Source organism: Phyllobates terribilis, unplaced genomic scaffold (assembly GCF_046119375.1).
Source record: "Phyllobates terribilis strain yellow unplaced genomic scaffold, ASM4611937v1 Scaffold_2__4_contigs__length_985480577, whole genome shotgun sequence".
Lineage (NCBI taxonomy): Eukaryota > Metazoa > Chordata > Amphibia > Anura > Dendrobatidae > Phyllobates > Phyllobates terribilis.
In genome coordinates, this window is record NW_027362762.1 from 451,967,641 (window position 1) to 451,987,511 (window position 19,871).

At 45.0% G+C, this 19,871-nt stretch overlaps 1 protein-coding gene across 1 annotated transcript in view; it reads left to right on the forward strand.

Moving 5' to 3' along the window:
* LOC141252810 (bone morphogenetic protein 8A-like) overlaps positions 1 to 17,774 on the forward strand; it is a 144,179-nt gene extending 126,405 nt beyond the window's left edge. Inside the window, exons 6-7 of the mRNA XM_073670568.1 lie at positions 448 to 558; positions 17,526 to 17,774. Of these exons, the coding sequence (XP_073526669.1) occupies positions 448 to 558; positions 17,526 to 17,675 (261 nt within the window). The 3' untranslated portion in view covers positions 17,676 to 17,774. The remainder of the gene's footprint in view (positions 1 to 447; positions 559 to 17,525) is intronic.
* Positions 17,775 to 19,871: the final 2,097 nt, after the last annotated feature.

Below are 19,871 nucleotides of genomic sequence, written 5' to 3' on the forward strand. Positions count from 1 at the left end.
TTTTTTTTTTCTTTTAAAGAAACTGCATCTGGAGGTCTGGAGTTTTCTGAAACTGGAAGAGCCCTTTAATCAATCAGTTTATAGGAGAATGGATGCCACTTTTCTCTAAAAAGATATATCCCAATCCACAAAGTTTCATCAACTTACATAAACTACTGATTCAAGTTGCTAGGTACGCTTTAAGCAAACGTTATTTTGAGTATGAAATGAAACAGGATGTGTTAACTTTTTCATAAACTAAAGTACACCATCAAAATCTAATAGTCTAGAAAAGAAAAATTTCAAGATGAAAAATTAAAAATACAGCATTTGTTTTAGAATTATAATAATAATAACTACAAGCTGTGTTTTGGGCAAGTTGTATGGCTCAAATATAATAAAAAATGTTAATTATCCCTCATTGCCTTTTGTATATGTTTTGACTAATTTCTAATTTTATTTCTATAGGACTGGGTAATAGCTCCACAGGGTTATTCAGCATTTTACTGTGAGGGAGAATGTTCATTTCCCCTTGATTCCTGTATGAATGCCACCAATCATGCCATCTTACAATCATTAGTAAGTAAAACACTGTTCATAAGATATGGGGAGTAGATACAAAGTATGTATAAAATATCTTCCCTGCATACCAAAACACTCCTGACAAGGGATCCATGCTGATAATACAGACTTAGAAAAATTGAGTCATATATCATATAAAAATAACAATTTTATTAAATCATATTAAAACAGAACAAAGTTCATATAATGGTACTGAAGTCACCAAAGGAGGATTTACATGTACCATGATTATGTATTTACATTGTATTCCTATAAATTATCCTTGATTTGGGAATGCTATATTGGCGTAATTTCCCACTAATTGTTCTTGCACTTTATTGTGGGCTATCTACTGTATACCTCTTGATAGTAAAGGATTTATCCAGAACTATTTTCTTTCTCCTATGGGCCTAAAAACTAACAGACAAGTAATTGCTACCTATCTGCCTGTTGTGCCTGGCGCAGATCTCTACTGGCACAGAGCTGTCACAGACCAGCGGTTCAGTGGCTTCTGCTGACATCACATCGACAGGGCAGCGACTTTTCTTCCACTCTACTCTGTTGGCGGGGTGTGACTGCAGTCGTCATGCTGATTGACGGCCGGCTCCCCGCTGCCTAACTGCGGGGAGCCGGCTGTTAATCAACATGACGTCAGTAGTCACGCTCTGTCGACAGTCCGGAAGAGCTGCTCTGTTGATGTGGAGCAACTTAATTGCCGGCAGGAGTGGCCGGTGACCGCTCTGTGCCAGCATCGGGTTGAACAGGCAGGTAGTTAGCAACTACCAGCCTGTTAGTTTTTAGGCCCATAGTACAAAAAATAGTCCTGGATAAATCCTTTAATTACCATGGAATCATGTTATTGATAGTGCTTCTATACTAATATGCTGCTAATTTTTCCTGTCCTCTTTTGGTGACCTCAATACTATTATATGAACTTTTCTCTGTTTTAATATGATTCAATAAAGTTGCTATTTTTATATGATAAATTTGTGACTCCAGTTTTCTAAGTTTGTAGAATCATTAGTAAGTGTTGCTATTCAATAATGTGTTCTTTATTTTTTTTGATATTTTGGATTTTTAGTCATCAAAAGGCAAAAACCTCTGGTGAGAAAGGGTTCTGAAATGTATGTAAAGGAGGGAGAGTATGACACACTCAAAAATAGATGTAGTACAAAACATAACAGAAAAACTAAATGGATCCAAATCAGAATTATAAAATTCATATTGGGGCATAAATAGATAAACCAGGGAAAACTGCAAAGTTTCCAATAATTCTCCTTTATGTGAATACAAAGGAATAAGATCATGAACATACGGATATTTCAGTTAGTTTAGGTGGTAACTAATATATCATTACAGATCACCAGACTGTAAAGGAAATAAAAGGTGCACAATACGCCAGCAAACATCAAAAATTGGTGTGCGTCTCCTACTGAGTTTGATGGCCACTAAAATCAGTCCACCTGACTAGAAGTTGTTACTCTTGCTTATAGGATAAAGGGCCAAGTGAGATTCCTCCACTGGTCTAAAAGAACATAATGAAAGTGATTGCCCTAAATCAGTTCTAGACTTTGTGCACACAGAGTCTTTTTGTTGAGTTTTTGGAGCAAAAAGTGAACGGAAACTTCAAGTTTTTGAGGAGTTTTGAGTTTTTAAGGAGGATTTTGGAGAGCTTCCGCTCAGTTTCTGCTCCAAAAACTCCTTAAAAAAGTAAGCTTAGTAAACCACATACACTGTCAGGTTGGCGCCTGACAGGTAAAACGATACCTTTGTTGATGAAATCCGTCCTGTAGGTCTTTTAGAATCTTTATTTTCATTTCTGACATAATGAGATGCTTGTGCTTCGGGGCGGCCTTTGGGGAGGGGCTGTAAGTGGTGCTCTGCTTATGTATTCACATCTCTGCCTTCTGACAGGTCACTGTCAGTGACCTGCCTACTATTTTAAATACTGCCTGTGTAATTTGTGTGTCACACATGAAATTAACATGCACCAAAATGGCCCCCACTGCCCACGCATGCGCAGTAGCATCTCTCGGTTGCCGAGAGATGCCACTGCGCACACGCGGGCGCCATTTTGCTGGAGGAAAAAGAATTTGCCTGCAGCAACATGGCGCGCGTATGTGCAGTAGCATCTCTCGGCAACCGAGAAATGCTACTGCGCAAGTGAGGACCATATTGCTGCAGGCAAATTTCTTTTTCCTCCAGCAAAATGGAGCCCTCGCGTGTGCAGTAGCATCGTCACTTGCAGATAGATGCTATTGCACAAGCGCCACTAGCGGTGCCATTTTTCTGGAGGAAAAAGAAAATTGCCTGCAGCAATATGGCCCCCCCCGCCCGCCCTTGCGCAGTAGTATTTCACGGTTACAGAGAGATGCTACTGCGCATGGGCGACATGCGGCGCCATGTTGCTGCAGGCAAATTCTTTTTTCTCCAGCAAAATGGCGCCCGTGAGAGATGCTACAGAGCATGCGCAGGCGGCCATATTGGTGCATGTAAATTTCATGTGTGGCACACAAATTACACAGGCAGTATTTAAAATAGTAGGCAGGTCACTGAAAGCACAGTGACCTGTCAGAAGGCAGAAATATGAATACATAAGCAGAGCACCAGTTACAGCCCCTCCCCAAAGGCCGCCCCGAAGCATGGGCATATCATTATGTCAAAAATGAAAATATAGATTAGAAAAGAACCACTGGACGGATTTCATCAACCAAGGTATCATTTTACTCAGTGTAACGGTGGTCACCTGACAGTGTATGTGGTTTACTAAGTACAATCCCGTTGACAGGTGTGCTTTAAGAAACGGAAAAGCCAATTCAAATTGTATAATTCATTGTTTCCTTAGTGTGTAGAAAATTTCCATTCTAACTTGGATTGATTTAGCAAGGCAAGGCTTTTGGCTCAGCATTTGTATATTGATACATGACAAGTATTAACTGCATGATTGTCCTGCCAGGTTTCTAATCTAATCCTTCTGATAAGGAATTCTGAGACAGATTTTAACAAAATTCTAACAAGGTAGAGACAAAGTATCTTAACTCTGAAATGAGATGAATAGTGGTGAATGGATCTTTTATATCAAATCACAGAGCTGAGATACATATGTTACCGATACTCCGAAGTGTTGTCTAGACTCCCATGAAAATCTACACTGAGATAGTCATGAAGAAGTGATACCTGGGATTAGTGATAATACATTTAACATTTTGTATCAGAATCAGTCTATTCATTCCTTGCCTACAATATTAGTTCTACAGACATCCTTTTTACCCGTTTCTACCATAATTTGCATAAATTTAACAAAATGCTATAATTTAAAGGTTGTCTGTGTGTATCAGTCTGCTAGTAATAGAAGAGCTATGAATAGTATTCACTATCGTGCATTGTAAAAAAATTATAGAAATAGTTCCCGCAAAGTAATAGAATAGGAAAAGGAAATCTGACTACGCACACCATTTTTCAATTATTCTTAATGAGGAGTGTGGCGCCCCTGAGGGTTTGGTCGCCACAGAGGTACTGCATCTCAACCAGAGGTGTGGTATCTCACTCTCAGGTAAGGAAGGAGTACAGCTCAGGACCCTAACACCTGCATCCAGCACATACCCGAAGTGGGGGTAGGGCGAGATTGCTCCTAAGGGAGAGCACAGTCCCGGGTCCCTAGCTGTGGGAGGGACTATGTAGTGGGTTTGGGTGGAGGAAGTAGCTTAGGGGAGCACATAAGAGGAAGGTATAAAAAGGGAAGCCATCTTAGAAAGACAAGCCAGTCAGTCTGAGGAGAGAGAGAGAACAGTCTACAGTGAGAGGAGTGGAGCAGGGCTCTGCAGGAGCTCTGCTCAGGCAGAGGGCCTGAGGAGAGGCCCAGGACTGAGAGAGAAGGAGAGGGAGCATGAAGGGCTCCAGGAACGGAAGAAGGGACCCCAGGGGTACAGGCAGTGCTGGAAGCCACCCGTACGCCCGAATCTACCAGGAGGTGGAGGGGTCAGGCCACACAAAGGGGACCGGTCCCTCAACTAGCAGATAACTTTATGACTCAACTAGAAACCGGAGGCTGCAGTATTTCAAGTCCTGCAGCCAACAGTCCATATCAGTTTCACCAAGAAGGTAGCTATAGAGGACCCAGGGGACGGAACAGACGTCGCCCGACAAGGCCCACGGGTACCGGATTGGGACACTAGGTATGAGGTGCAGGGAGACTGCCAGAGAAAGGACACAGAAGGGGGTCCCATTAAGTACTCCGGAGATACCTGAGGGTGGACTGAACCCCTCCCTGAGTGAGCGCAGCACGACAAGGGAAGTTACATTGGTACCTGTAACTTGGACTGCAATAACCGTGAGTAAAGACCCTGAGGACTGCACTTCCTTGTCTCTGTGATTATTGCTGCGCCATCAAACCCTGCACTACAACGCCCAGCACAACCTACAACATCTACACTGCCCTGGAACTAAGCTCTACCTGTGGAGAGCCCCACCATCCCTGCTGCAGTAACATCAGCTCCAGAGGACCTGCTCCGCAGCGGCGGCTCCCTTTGCCGCATACCACAGGTGGCGTCACGAACATTGTACATAATTCCCCTGTAAATAATTCCCTATTGAATGACCACCCTGGGTCACGAACCAGGTCACCGCCACTGTGACATCTCCCATATCAACGACCGGCCCGGCACGGAGTACCCCACGGCCCAGGGGGTGCGTCATCTTTGGAGTCACGAACAGGATATGAGCCCACCCGTTATCACCGGGTATTGTGCGCCTAAAGACTGTGTTTTCTACTGAATGTGGGGCCCGCCCCAGAAGAACGGGCACCATTATGGACGAGCCAAAAGACAACCAGAAACCGCCTCCCATCGTGGGCCGGGTTCCAGAATGGCGCCAAAAGCGAGGCCCGCCCCGAGCAACAGTGACCATGTATGTGGATGTGTCTGTCAAGCTGGGGGGGCCGCCCCAAAGTGTGTCAGACAGCAAGTTGCCATGGAACCGCCCCCGAAAGGGGTAAGGAAAGAAGAAACCTGGGAGACAGGGTGTGGTCTCCAAGAGTCCAGACAGACCGCACCCGGAGGGCAAGATGGAGAGTCAGGAGCCAGCTCCCATCCGTGGTCTGCAACAGGCGGCAAGGCCTCTTACCTTGGAGGAGGCCATGGCAGACTATCCCTGGAGGATACTGAATTCCTCCAGGCGGAAATCCAGGAGCTGGGAAGGAGAATGGAGAGGGCCCAGCAGGACGCCATCGCCAGCTGGAGAAAGGAGCTGCTGGAGAAGCTGATGATCCGGCAGCAGCCAGCGCTGCACTCCACCAGCAGCGCCCCAGCCCCAGAGGAGCCTGAACGGAGCCAGGAGGCAGAGGATGGCACAAGCGCGGCCGCGGGTGCAGGTAAGGAGAGACTCCCTGTCCTGGGCGCTGAGAGTGCTAGCCTGCTCCTGGGCTCCCCGGCGGAACCTCCGATCCCGGGCGCCTGCTCCACCGACCTGCCCCCTGGGCTCCCCGGCGGAACCTCCGATCCCGGGCGCCTGCTCCACCGACCTGCCCCTGGGCTCCCCGGCGGAACCTCTGATCCCGGGCGCCTGCTCCACCTACCTGCCACTGGGCTCCCCGGCGGAACCTCCAACACCGGGCGCCTGCTCTGCCGATCCGCTGCCCGGTCTTCCGGCGGAATCTCCCGTCCCGGACACCTGCTACGCAGACTGGCTCCCACACCCCCTGGCGGAAATCCCGTACCCGGGCGCTTGCTCTGCCAACCTGCTCCTGGGCCCCCTACCGGAGCCACGTGTCCCGCACCCGAGTGGGCCTACGGAAACACTGTCTATGACTGGTCCGCCCGACATGAGGACCAGTAAGGACCCCCGCTAGCACCTGCGCCTGCACCCCCGGTTACCTGCCCAGGAGGAGAAGAGTTCCGGTGGGATAACCGGGGAGGGGACCTCATGGGGTTCCCATGGGAAACGCAGGCCCAGGCCCTCTTGAGAGAAGAGCACTGCAGGAGGGAGCTCCGGCAGCTGGAGCGGGAACGTCATGACCGACAGGTGTGGTGGGAAAAGATGGAGGTCTGGAACATGGCGGCCCAAACCCAGGCCCGCCAAGCCAGAGCTACCACCCCTAGTCCCCGTCTGGAGGGGATCGTCGTTAAGTTTGACCTAAACGCGGGGTGGGGCTTTGTGAGGGATCCGCATACCGACCGGGGTGTGTTTGTAAACCGGCGGGATGTGGAACCCCACCTCCAACAGGGGCATCCCGGTCGAAATCTGTATCCCGGTGACTACGTCACATTTACCCGGCACAAGGGAGAGCGCGGCTGGTATGCCCTGCAAGTATACCGGATGGTAAAGAAAGGAGACCTGCCCCCGCAGCCCCAGGCGGAAGACCCGGCTGGGTCGGCCGGCAAAAATCAGGAATTTCCTCCCCGGAGGGGACCTCACTGCTAAACTATTTGCTCTAAAAGCTGCTTATATATAGTTCCCTGGAAAGGTATGGCAGAGATACTGCAAGTTTGACTGATTTATGTGTGTGTTTATTTGATTACCCGGTAAGGGTATAGAGACATTGGAGTAGAGGACGGTGATCTCCCTAAAAACTTTCCATTGTACATAATTGCACTTCTTGAAGAACCTCAGAACAAAAACCCGTTTGGCGTGGCCGAAGACGTGGTCCAACACGTGGATCACCTATGCCCTGCAGCTACACCCAGGGCCTACGTTGAGGGTTTTCGGACGGGTACCTCATGCTCAAGTTTGCTAGTTTGCACCTTAATAAAGAAAATGGACACCCGGTTGCAGATCGTGCTGTAACCTGTTAAAGAATGTTTTATATGAAAAATGTTTTATAAGAAGAATGTTCTATAAGTATAAAGAAAAATGTTATTTAAAAAGTCTCATAATGTTTTGCTAAAAACGTAACCAGTAACATTCAAGAAAAAGTGCCTCCGATAAAGGGAAGAAAAGATGTTGTGTTTGTGATCTTATATGTGATGCATCTAAAAATTTGCATGTCTGAAATGCCCTGTGTTTTACTCTATTCCAGCCTGCGGACGTGCTGTGTTTTACCAGGGGGGTGTGTGGCACCCCTGAGGGTTCGGTCGCCACAGAGGTACTGCATCTCAACCAGAGGTGTGGTATCTCACTCTCAGGTAAGGAAGGAGTACAGCTCAGGACCCTAACACCTGCATCCAACACATACCCGCAGTGGGGGTAGGGCGAGATTGCTCCTAAGGGAGAACACAGTCCCGGGTCCCTAGCTGTGGGAGGGACTATGTGGTGGGTGTGGGTGGAGGAAGTAGCTTAGGGGAGCACATGAGAGGAAGGTATAAAAAGGGAAGCCATCTTAGAAAGACGAGCCAGTCAGTCTGAGGAGAGAGAGAGAACAGTCTACAGTGAGAGGAGTGGAGCGGGGCTCTGCAGGAGCTCTGCTCAGGCAGAGGGCCTGAGGAGAGGCCCAGGACTGAGAGAGAAGGAGAGGGAACAGGAAGGGCTCCAGGAACGGAAGAAGGGATCCCTGGGGTACAGGCAGTGCTGGAAGCCACCCGTACGCCCGAATCTACCAGGAGGTGGAGGGGTCAGGCCACACAAAGGGGACCGGTTCCTCAACTAGCAGATAACTTTATGACTCAACTAGAAACCGGAGGCTGCAGTATTTCAAGTCCTGCAGCCAACAGTCCATATCAGTCTCACCAAGAAGGTAGCTATAGAGGACCCAGGGGACGGAACAGACGTCGCCCGACAAGGCCCGCAGGTAGCGGATTGGGACACTAGGTATGAGGTGCAGGGAGACGGCCAGAGAAAGGACACAGAAGGGGGTCCCGTTAAGTACTCCCGAGATACCTGAGGGTGGACTGAACCCCTCCCTGAGTGAGCGCAGCACGACGAGGGAAGTTACATTGGTACCTGTAACTTGGACTGCAATAACCGTGAGTAAAGACCCTGAGGACTGCACTTCCTTGTTTCTGTGATTATTGCTGCACCATCAAACCCTACACAGAGGCCGCCGGTCGGGGTACTTCTGCTGCGAGCAGCTGGGAGATGACCGGCTAGCACCGTTCATCTCCCGGCTGCGTCGCCGCTGATCTCCCGACTGTGGCCTGCGTGTTTCAAATCCGGCGCCAGTCGCTGATTGCTCGCGGCCGGCGGGTGCGACCAATCAGCGAAGCATGTTTCAAATCTGGCGCCAATTCGCGGCCGGACTGCGCTCGTTGCTGACTGGTGGCAGCCGCCGGCCGCGACCAATCAGGACAGCGGTGTTTTAAATTTTGCGCCAATATCACTGATTGGTCACAGCCGGCGGCGACGACCAATCAGCGAACCGTGTAAGTGAGAACTGGGGAGCAGCGCTGACCTCCATGCGGCTACCATCAGGAGATCAGCGGCTAGGGCCGCTGATCTCCAGACAGCAAGTGTGAAGGGAGGACTGGGGAGCGGCGCCGCCTAGGCCACCAGTCGGTCATCTCCCGGCTGCATCGCCGCTGACCTCCGTGTGGCAGATGAGCCGCTAACAGCCGCCATCTTGTTCTGAAATCCCGCGTCGCTGATTGGCCACGGCCGGACCAAACAGTGACGCGGGATTTCCTGGACGGACAGACAGACGGGATAAGCCGATTATATAGTAGATATATGTACATCCCTTTTCCACAGCCTCTGTTCGGTCCTCAGCTCCTGCTAAGGGCTGTCGGCACTCTCTCTCTCTCCCGCGCACCTTCTAACCCTGGCCTGGGTCTATGGCTGCCGGAGTCTGCTTAGTGCCTAGTCTCTGTCCTCGGATCCGTGCACCTTCTAACCCTGGCTCAGGTCTCTGGCTGACGGACTCTCTGGTACTCACATGGACCCTTGATGTCTCGTGTACTGGCCTCTTCTCTGAGTGCATTTACACCATCACTGGTCCTTACTTATGGGCTTACGGCCCCATTGCCTCGACCTGTCGCGAGTAGGTTCTCACTCGTGGGCTTATGGCCCCCACTCCTTTTTTGTGGGGACACCCCCGTCTTCACACAAGCTCCCTTTCTCTGGAGCTCTTCTCCACCTTGTCATGGGCATGGCCGCCTGGACACTGCCCCTTGACTTCCTGTCTCCTGTCTCTAAGCTCACTGCCTCTGCTCCTCCCTGCTACGCTCCTCCCCCTGGCCAGCTCTGCCATGCTGCGGTAACTAGGCAACTACTGCACTGTACAATACAGGGAGAGCACATAAAAGCATCAACATTACATTAGAAATTACACTCACACGGGGACAACTACTGCTGCACGTGGGAATAATAGCAGGGAAAAGTCCTTCTTAAAGGGGTGGTGGCGTTCATCCCCCTTACACATTCATCATGAAAGTAACTGACCAATAGTCAAACTGAAACTGAAGTGTAACTGTGTTATAAAGCAAGGAAATAATTCAAGACACACAAGGGAGTCCATAGTGATCAACCTGTCTCATCTGTGTGAACACACACCTACTGCCTCTACTCTTGTTGCCAGGCAGCACCATATTTTTACCACAGAAGCCGCTGTCTAGCACATGTGTTTCAGATTCAACTTTATTATAGCTGAGACATCCCAGAAAGTTTAGTTACAAAGTTTACACTTTGCTTCCAAATTCTCCAGATCTCAGTCTTAGGCTATGGTCACAATATCAGTATTTGATCAGTATTTGTAAGCCCAAACCGGGAGTGGGTGAAAAATGAAGAAGTGGTGACGGGTTTCTATTATACTTTTTCAATGATTAATCTTCACCTGGTTTTGGCTTACAGATACTGAGGTAAAATACTGACCAAATACTGAACGTGCGAATGTGACCTTATAGATCATTTATTGGATGTGCTGAAAATGCAAGATTGATTAAGCTCTTACATTTTTCATGAGATTTCAGCACTTATATTTTGCTTTTATTCCAACATTTTCAATATATTTGTTTGCTGTCAGTGAATGGTACACTGGTTTACTTACATTTAAAGGATGAAAACCAGTACATAACTAGAAATAAAAATAAGCAATAAGTGGTAGTTTCTCAAACTAGAAGCACCCAACCATATTTGTCAAATCCGCTATAGCAAAGTGTTAGGTAATAAAATTAAACTTTTGATTCAACCATTAAAACTTAGCTCTCAAAAGCTACATAGACATATAATACACAGACATTTAAAATGACAGCCTGAATCTCAATAGGCACTTTAATCACAGGGTATCAATAGTGTCATAAACCTGTTAGTGCAGAACCAAGTTCAGATGCATAATTGAATGCAATCAATAACCAACTTGATAAGAGGAATGAAATAAGGAAAAATCTCACCCTGATCCCTACAGGATATTGTTGGGTGTAGAATAATGATTCTCTGGGCTTGCCAGGGGTAGGACCCTACTTGGGATGCCCACACACTACCCTTGTCAGAAGGACCTTTGGCTGAAAATGTCTTCCAACACTTTTCTTTTGTGCCGATTCATCAGGGGTGTTAGAATCTGTTTCTTTGGGACCATCCGCCATTTTGTTGTGGCTTTCTGGTTGTTGGTCTTTTTCCCCTGGTGTTGGTTTTGACTAAGGTCAGGTGACTGTATCACCCTTTATTACCCAGCATCTGCCTCCTAGTCCTTGCTGGACAACAGTGTTTATCCGCGAGAGTTCTGGCTAGGAGGTTTGGTAGTAGTACTTTCTGTGTTTAGTTTTGTGCAGTTCTAGGATCCTCTAGTTCTGCCTGCTGAAGATTCCTTTATTCCCTTTTTCATTTCTGCTGCTTCTTCTAGTTTCCTGTTAGGAGGTCACCTGTTTGTTTTTTTCCCAGTCCTTAGTTCTTTCAGGGTCTCCTTCCCCTCATCCTTTAGGTCTTCTTTTGAGTTTAGTCTAGGAAACGTCGGTGGGTCTATTCACTAGGAATAGGTTGCCCACTCCACCGTAGGGCTTCAGTCTAGACCTAGTGCAGGGACAGCTTTTCCCTCTTCTGCCATAGTGTGGAGTTGCAGTTTCGTAACAGTTTGTCCAGCCTAAAAATATATATAAAAAAATAAAAAAATAAAAATCCTCATCCGGATTCCTTCAGTATGAACAGCGTCAAGGAGCTTGCTCAGCGCCTGCAAGGGTTAACTCTGAAAGTAGCCAGTCTGCAACAGCACGTGATTGATTGCCCTGGAACACGCCCTGATGAACCGAAGGTAGGATTACCTGAGTTTTTTTCTGGTAAACGGCAGGAACTTTTTACGTTTAAAAAATGCATGTTTACTATATTTTCGGCTTAGACCTGGGTCCTCAGGGAGTGAATTACAGCGTGTGGGTATTATTATGTCTTTATTGCGAGGCGAAACCCAAATCTGGGCATTTTCTTTACATCCTAATGATTCTTGTTTGACTTCAGTAGAAGCATTTTTTACTGCATTGGGGTTGTTATATGATGATCCTGATCGGGTCATATCAGCTGAGGCAGAGCTCAGACGGCTTAAACAGGGTTCTGGTGAGGCTGAGAAGTATTGCACCCTGTTCAGACGATGGTCCGCAGAGGTCAGATGGAATGACTCAAGAGTCAGTTTCTGGTAGGTTTGAATGAAAGGGTTAAAGATTTGCTCATCATTGCATATCTGCACCTGCTACTTTGGAAACAGCTATGCAGCTAGCTATCCGTGTGGATAGAATATTGAGAGCCAGGCAGAGTGAAGAGAAGGCTCTTTTAATGTTGGACCCCGTCTCTCAGGATAGTCACGCCGTCAGCGGGTCACCGATGCCAGTTGGGGCGATGTGCTCCTGTTCCCAGGAGAGAGAGAGGAGGTTCTCTGGGAGGTTATGTTTGTATTGTGGTAAGGCTGACCATTTTATTAAGCAATGCAAGGCTCGCATAAGGACGGAAAAAAAAGGGGTCAGCAGGAGCAACTCTCCTGTTCGTATAGCATTTTTACGTTCCGCAGGAGTGTTTTTATCTGGTAATACCACCTATTATGGTCATTCCATTGATTTTCAGGTAATGGTTGATTGTGGCACTGCTCTTAATTTGATTGATCAGCAATTTCTAGCCAAGTATAAGTTTGTTTCTGAACCTTTGTCGTCTCCTTTCCCTGTTGTGGTGATTGATAACACTCCCCTGGAGCATGGGCGCATTTCTCTGAAGGTCTCCGGGTTCCCACTAATTATGAATATGGAACATAAAGAGCATATAGACTTATTTGTACTTGCTAATTTGCCAGCTCCAGTGGTTCTGGGTTTACCCTGGTTAAGGGTGCACAATCCATTGTTGAACTGGTCGTCTAGTACTATAAGGTCCTGGGGTCAGGGGTGTTATGGTAAATGCTGTAATGTTCACATTGCTGCAGTTTTGAAGAGGGAGCTACCTGAAGCCATTCAGGATTTCTGGAGGGTATTTTCAGATGTTGAGTCGCAAGCTCTACCGCCCCATAGAGAGTACGATTGCGCTATTGAGTTTGTCCCAGGTACTACACTCCCTAAGAGTCATTTATTTAATCTGACGATTCCCGAGAAGGAGGCTTTGAAGGAGTACCTACAGACTAGTTTAGCTGCCGGTCATATAAGACCCTCAAAGTCCCCTCTGGCTGTAGGATTCTTTTTTGTTAAAAAGAAGGATGGGGGTCTTAGCCAGTATTTGGATTTTCGGGAGATAAATAAGATCACTGTGCGCAATCCTTACCCGTCTTCCTCGGCTGGGTGTTCTCCTTTGTTTTGCTGTACAGGGAGGCATCCATCTTTCAGCCCATTTTCTAAAATTAGGGCGGCGGTGCCTGAGGAGGAGAGTTTCTCGGAAAATTTGGAAAGGGTTTGGACCGAGGTACGCCATAATTTTAAAGAGGCGAATAGGAGGTCCAAAAAATATTTTGACAAGAAAAGAAGGGAGACTTAGTTTGCTGTTGGGGACAAGGTCTGGTTGTCCTCTAAGAACCTGCGTTTGAAGATCCCTTCTAAAAAACTGGGGCATAAGTTTGTAGGATCCTTCAAAGTGGTTCAGGTGGTCAACTCGGCAGCGGTGAGATTAGACATTCCCTCATCCTGGAGAATTAATTTAGTTTTTCATGTATCGTTACTGAAAAAAGCGGACACGCCAGATAAGGAGGCAATGCCGACTGTCCCTCCAGTTGATGAGACGGCGAATTTGAAATTTCACGCATTTTAGATTCTAGGTGGCTCAGAGGAGGGTTACAGTATCTTGTGTCCTGGAAAGGATTCGGTCCCAAGGATAATTCTTGGGTGAAAGCTGAGGATGTTTCGGCCTCAAGGCTGATTAAAGCTTTTCACAGGACATTCCCGAATAAGGCTCGGCCGAGAGGATGCGGAGGATCCTCATAAAAAGGGAGGTACTGTTAGAATCTGTTTCTTTGGGACCATCCGCCATTTTGTTGTGGTTTTCTAGTTGTTGGTCTTTTTCCCCTGGTGTTGGTTTTGACTAAGGTCAGGTGATTGTATCACCCTATATTACCCAGCACCTGCCTCCTAGTCCTTGCGGGACAACAGTGTTTATCTGCGAGAGTTCTGGCTAGGAGGTTTGGTAGTAGTACTTTCTGTGTTTAGTTTTGTGCAGTTCTAGGATCCTCTAGTTCTGCCTGCTGAAGATTCCTTTATTCCCTTTTTTCATTTCTGCAGCTTCCTCTACTTTTCTGTTAGGAGGTCACCTGTTTGTTTTTTTCCCAGTCCTTAGTTCATTCAGGGTCTTCTTCCCCTCATCCTTTAGGTCTTCTTTTGAGTTTAGTCTAGGAAACGTCGGTGGGTCTATTCGCTAGGAATAGGTTGCCCACTCCACCGTAGGGCTTCAGTCTAGACCTAGTGCAGGGACAGCTTTTCCCTCTTCTGCCCTAGTGTGGAGTTGCAGTTTCGTAACAAGGGGATTGTTACCATGGTATGTCGTTTCCTTGGCTAGTTTTGGGAATTTCACCCAACTGCGGCTGAAAAAGAACCCCTCTAGCTATACACCAATACTTTCCTTTCCTCTTTGTTTTAAATGTGACCGCACATCTGGGCACCTGGGCTTCTCTTGAAGTATGCACTTTCACCCCTCCTGGACACTGCTAATCACAGTTCTACTGGGTCTAAGACTACTAGATCAGCTGCTGAGCTGTGATTGGCAGCAATTGGGAGGGAGGGGTGAAAGTGCGTGTCCAGAAAAGACTCTGAAGAAAACCTAGTTGGTCTGCAAGCAGAGATTTCACATACTGCACTTCAAAAGCAACAAATGTGAATATCTCTATTTTTGAGCAAGAGTCAGGTTCTTTTTAATCAAAGAGTAGTAATCAAATGTGTAAGTTGGAGGTATGTTAATTATTTTAAAGGGGTGACATTGTTTTTTTTGCTTGGAGTCTCAAAACAGTATATGACTGATAGCGGGAGTAGGTTGTACACCTAATGGAAGCCATGTTTTTCCAACCACTGTTGGCTTATAACGAACTGTGTTACAGGTTTAGTAAGTGTACATAAAGAGAGGCTAGTCCATTGGAGGATATTTTGGAGTTTCAGATATGAGAGAGAATGCTTTATTAATGGACTGATGAGTTGAGATCTGAACTGGGCTTGTGTCCAGAGGTATGAGTGGGCCATTTGTGGTTGAATGTTGGTTAGGTCTAAAAAGACACACATCATGTAGCTGGGCAAAGGTATCAAACTAGTAATAATAGTTCCTAAAATTGGGTGCACTTAGGCCTCCCTTGTGCTCCATAAAATATAGGGGAAATCTTTAGACTCCTCCACAAACAAAGGAGGTTATTTGACATTGGAAGTTACAACCCCAATTTTGAAAAAAAAAGGTAGAACACGGTGTATAATGTGAAAAAAACACAAAATGCAATGGTTTGGAAATCTTCATAACTATATTTTATTCAAAACATAGAACGTATATCAGAAGAAGTTAAACATTTTTCCATTTCATTTGAAATAATTAACTCATTTAGAAACTGATGGCAGCAACACCTTTCAAAAAATTGTGACAGTGGTCACGAAAGCTACAAAATTAAGTGATACTGATAATAAAAAGCAGGGGGTCCATTTTGAACCAAGTCACGTGACTGTATAAAAAGAGCATGTGGGAGAGGCAGAGGCTCTCAGATGCAAAGATGATCAGAGGGTCACCAATCTGTGAACAGCTATGCATAAAAATTATGGAACAGTTTCAGAAAAATGTTCCTCATTGTAAAATTGCAAAGACATTGAATGTATGATAATCTACAGCACATAATATCAAAAGATTCAGAAATTCAGGAGAAATTCATGTGTACAAGGGACAAAGCCAGCAGTCAATAATGAATGCTTGTGATTTATGGTCCCTCAGGCAGCACTGCATTAAAAACAGGCATGATTCAATTGTGCAAATCACTGAACAGTCTCTGGAATACTTCAAGAAATCATTGTCTGTGAGCACAGTTTGCCAAGCAATCTACAAATGAAAGTTAAAATTCTGTCATGCAAAGAAGAAGCCATATATCAACACAATCAAGAAACAATGTCTTCTCTGGGCCAAAGCTAATTGAAAATGGACTGAGGCAAAACGGAAACTGTTCTGTGGTCTTATGAATCAAAATTTGAAATTCTTTATGGAAACCATGGATGCGGTATCCTGCAGACTCAAGAGGAGAGGGACCATCCAGCTTGTTATCAGCACACAGTTCAATAGCCTGCATCTCTGATGGTATACGGTTGTATTAGTGTCTATTGTATGGGCAGCTTACACATCTTGAAAGGTTCCATCAATGCTGAGCATAATATAGAGGTTTTAGAACAACATATGCTCCCATCAAGAAAACGTCTGTTTCAAGGAAGACCTTACATATTTCAGCAAGATAATGCTCAACCACATACTGCACCCATCACAACAGCATGTCTTCACAGAAGAAGAGTTTGGGTGATGAACTGGCCACCTGCAGTCAAGACCTTTCACCAATAGAAAACATTTGGTGCCTTATGAAATGAACTATCTGGAAAAGATGACCCAGGACTGTCGAACAGCTAGAAGTCTACATCAGACAAGAATGGGAACACATTCCTCTCCCAAAATTCCAGCAATTGATTAATTTTTTAATATAAAATGGAAAAATGTCTAACTTACTATTTTATATGTGTGTTGTTCTTTCATATTTGCTTTATTACTTTGTGCTTTATATATGTAAAATGATTTATAGAATATTTTGTTCTAACACAGTTCTTTGCCAGTAGTGAAGCAAATGTAGGCAATTGGTTTTACAAAGTTAAGTGTATAAAACGAAAATAGTTGTCATTGATGGAAATGTCTCAGGTTTCTACAGAAAAATAGTCAGACGAGGGTCACAACTTACCCGATGAGGCCGCCCAAACCCCTTTCCCTATTGCAATATTATTACTGCTACTGTGGTCATTGGTTGACTAATCCCTTTGGTCAGAAGAACTTCCTATGCAGTTTAAGATCAGAAAGTGTGTTGTTTTTCTCCTTGCATACAAATACAAGGTTACATTCAGGATGTGCCTCATTTCGGGGGTGGTGGTACCGTTTACTCAACTTCTCTCCAGACTTAGTAAAATAAAACATGAATAGAAGCCGGTTAAACAGTAACAGCAGTGTTCAAAGGTTTATTTTTTGTTATTTTTATTTAATATGGAGAGAGCAAATAAACTGACGAAAACGGTCAAATCTGTAAGTATCCAAGAGGACTTTTACATGAAAGGCTGATCTCTTTTCACCAAAAGTACAAGTGAATCTGAGCCTAATAAATTCACTACAAAGAAAAAACACACGAGAGACAAACCAGCATGTGTGCCTGTCACTGGTACAGCGGCATGAAGCCCTCTACTGGCATATTACTGAGCAGTGCTTTTAAAAAGAACTAACATGGAATCCAATGTAAACCACCAAATATACTGCCAAGGAAAACAGTCAAGAAACAACTGAAAATAATCTGACTACTGAATCGTACCTTTTTTACCGAGAACAATGGCTCTTTATATGCTTTGTATGTCTCTTAGACCCTCTTGGTGTGTTTTATTAGCTAGATGCCCATGATATTTATGCATTGTTTTACTTTCAAGAGATAGTACAATTCTACAGTATGTATCATTTAATTTTGCATTTTCTTCCAGGTTCACCTTATGAAGCCAGAGAGCGTTCCCAAAGCATGCTGTGCTCCTACCAAACTCTCAGCAACATCAGTCCTTTATTATGACAACAATAACAATGTAATATTAAAAAAGCACAGAAACATGGTGGTCAAGTCTTGTGGATGCCACTGAGCAAGATGAAAGATGTATAGAGTTGCACTGATACAAAGATTTGCTGAAACTATTTATGATACTTGTAAAAATGTTGAAATAAATCAATCAAGAGAATAAATTCAATTTTTAAATATAATGAAGAATGATGTACCTATCTATGATAGAATAAATATATGATTGATTTTTAGCTAAGTTCTGAGGTGTATTAGCAGTGTGCCCATTATATCACCTGAAATCATATCACGTGTTAGCTTAATTCTTGCAACGTTTCAAGGTGCATATAATGCTAGGGTGATATCATGTTTAAAGAGACGTCAGATCACAGTACAGGGAAAAAGGCTATGCTAGATTCATCCTTTTGTTCTGAAAACAGATGTATGGGAGAACAGACATTATTGCGGAACATACTTTGAACTTAGCCTTCGGGCTCGTGCAGACGACCATCGTTTCGGTCTGAGTGCGATCAGTCAGAACATTGAATCGCACTCTGACCAATATTATTCACAGAGGCAGTGCACATGTCCGATTATTCCCTCAGATTGAGGGGTCCGAGGAAAAAAATCGCAACATGCACGATTTGCATCTGACAATCGGAGGGCACTTGTCCATTCAAGTCTATGAGTTTGTGGAAAACATTGTGTTGCATAGTGTGTTAGAATTCAATTAGATGCTTAAAATACTAAAAGCCATAACAAACAAAGTGCAGCGTCCTCACTGGCGCAAATCACAGTAACAAGAGAACGAGAACAGCAGCAAAAAGACACCTCTGAAAGAGGTTGACAAATTAGATTTAGGATAATATTCCTCTATCCCTAAATAGGAAACCTGAACCTGTAATGGCAAACAAAATGGGGCATGGGCCACTCCTACCTATAGGTAACAAGGTCCTCTAAGTCAAGCAGCACGGGGAACTCCTTAATGTATGGTGAGAGTCATCACATAAATAAATCCACACGTAATTAAATATCATATATGGAACAATCTCACCAATATTCCATCTTGTAGAGTGCTCCCAGAGTCATCTCTCTTTTGTGCTGACAAGTTCTGAAGCTAGAGGCTCCAAACACGTTTCCTCCAATAGATTCATCAGGGGAGGCCATCAATAACAGTGGACTACACCATCATTTTCAAATATACTTGACGCGTCTTACGCCCTTTGTGCTGTTATCTAAGTATGAGGTGTAACTATTTTTACTATATCCTGCGCTATTCATTGTGGTGACGTCACATCCTGTGGCACCAGTGCTACTTCCGCAGAGGTGCCAGAGGTGAACTGCATGAGTCACTTCTGGTTTCATGTCATTAGCTCCTCTGTTCAGCACCCCTGCGGATATGTGAGGTAATCATAGGGGGGGCAGTTTAGATGGGATGGTATAGACACTTAGTCCAGCCCTCTATATGGAACCAGGAGATTCCAACTATTCAAGTACATATCCTCATTCAAATCTTTTGACCCTCTACCCTGTTGACCAAGAATGCGCTCTCGGACTCAAGGATAAATAGTCCTAGTCGGGAGATTACACCATACACTCCTTGACTGAATCACCCATTATATGAATATTGGCAAGGATAATAGTTACAGGGGCATATAGTTTTCGTTAATAGGTTGTTTTGGATATATTGCACCTTGTTCCACAGATGAAAAACTAGTAGATACAAGGTATCTGAGCTTAGTGATAAAGATGGGGTGGTTGGGGGTTTGTTCCTATTTAACCATAGGGTGTTGAATGGGAACAAACCCCAAATTCTCCCATCTTTATCTCTAAGCTCGATCAATCCCTATCCCCTTGCACATACAGTGGCATGTAAAAGTTTGGGCACCCCTGGTCAAAATCACTGTCATTGTGAACAGTTAAGCAAGTTGAGGATGAAATGGTCTCTAAAAGGCCTAAAGTTAAAGATAACACATTTCCTTTGTATTTTAGGAAGAAAAAAAAATATTGTCATTTTTACATTTTAAAAATTACTAAAAGGAAAATGGGCCGATGGATGTCCTGCAATCAATTACCATATCATAAAATATATTGTAAGTGCATGCCTTATTCAGACTACAAATTGTAATAGTACAACAGAATTAGTGGATATAATACAACCCCTGGCAAAAATGATGGAATCACCGGGCTCGGAGGATGTTCATTCAGTTGTTTAATGTTGAAAAAAAGCAGATCACAGACATGGCACAAAACTAAAGACATTTCAAATGGCAACTTTAGG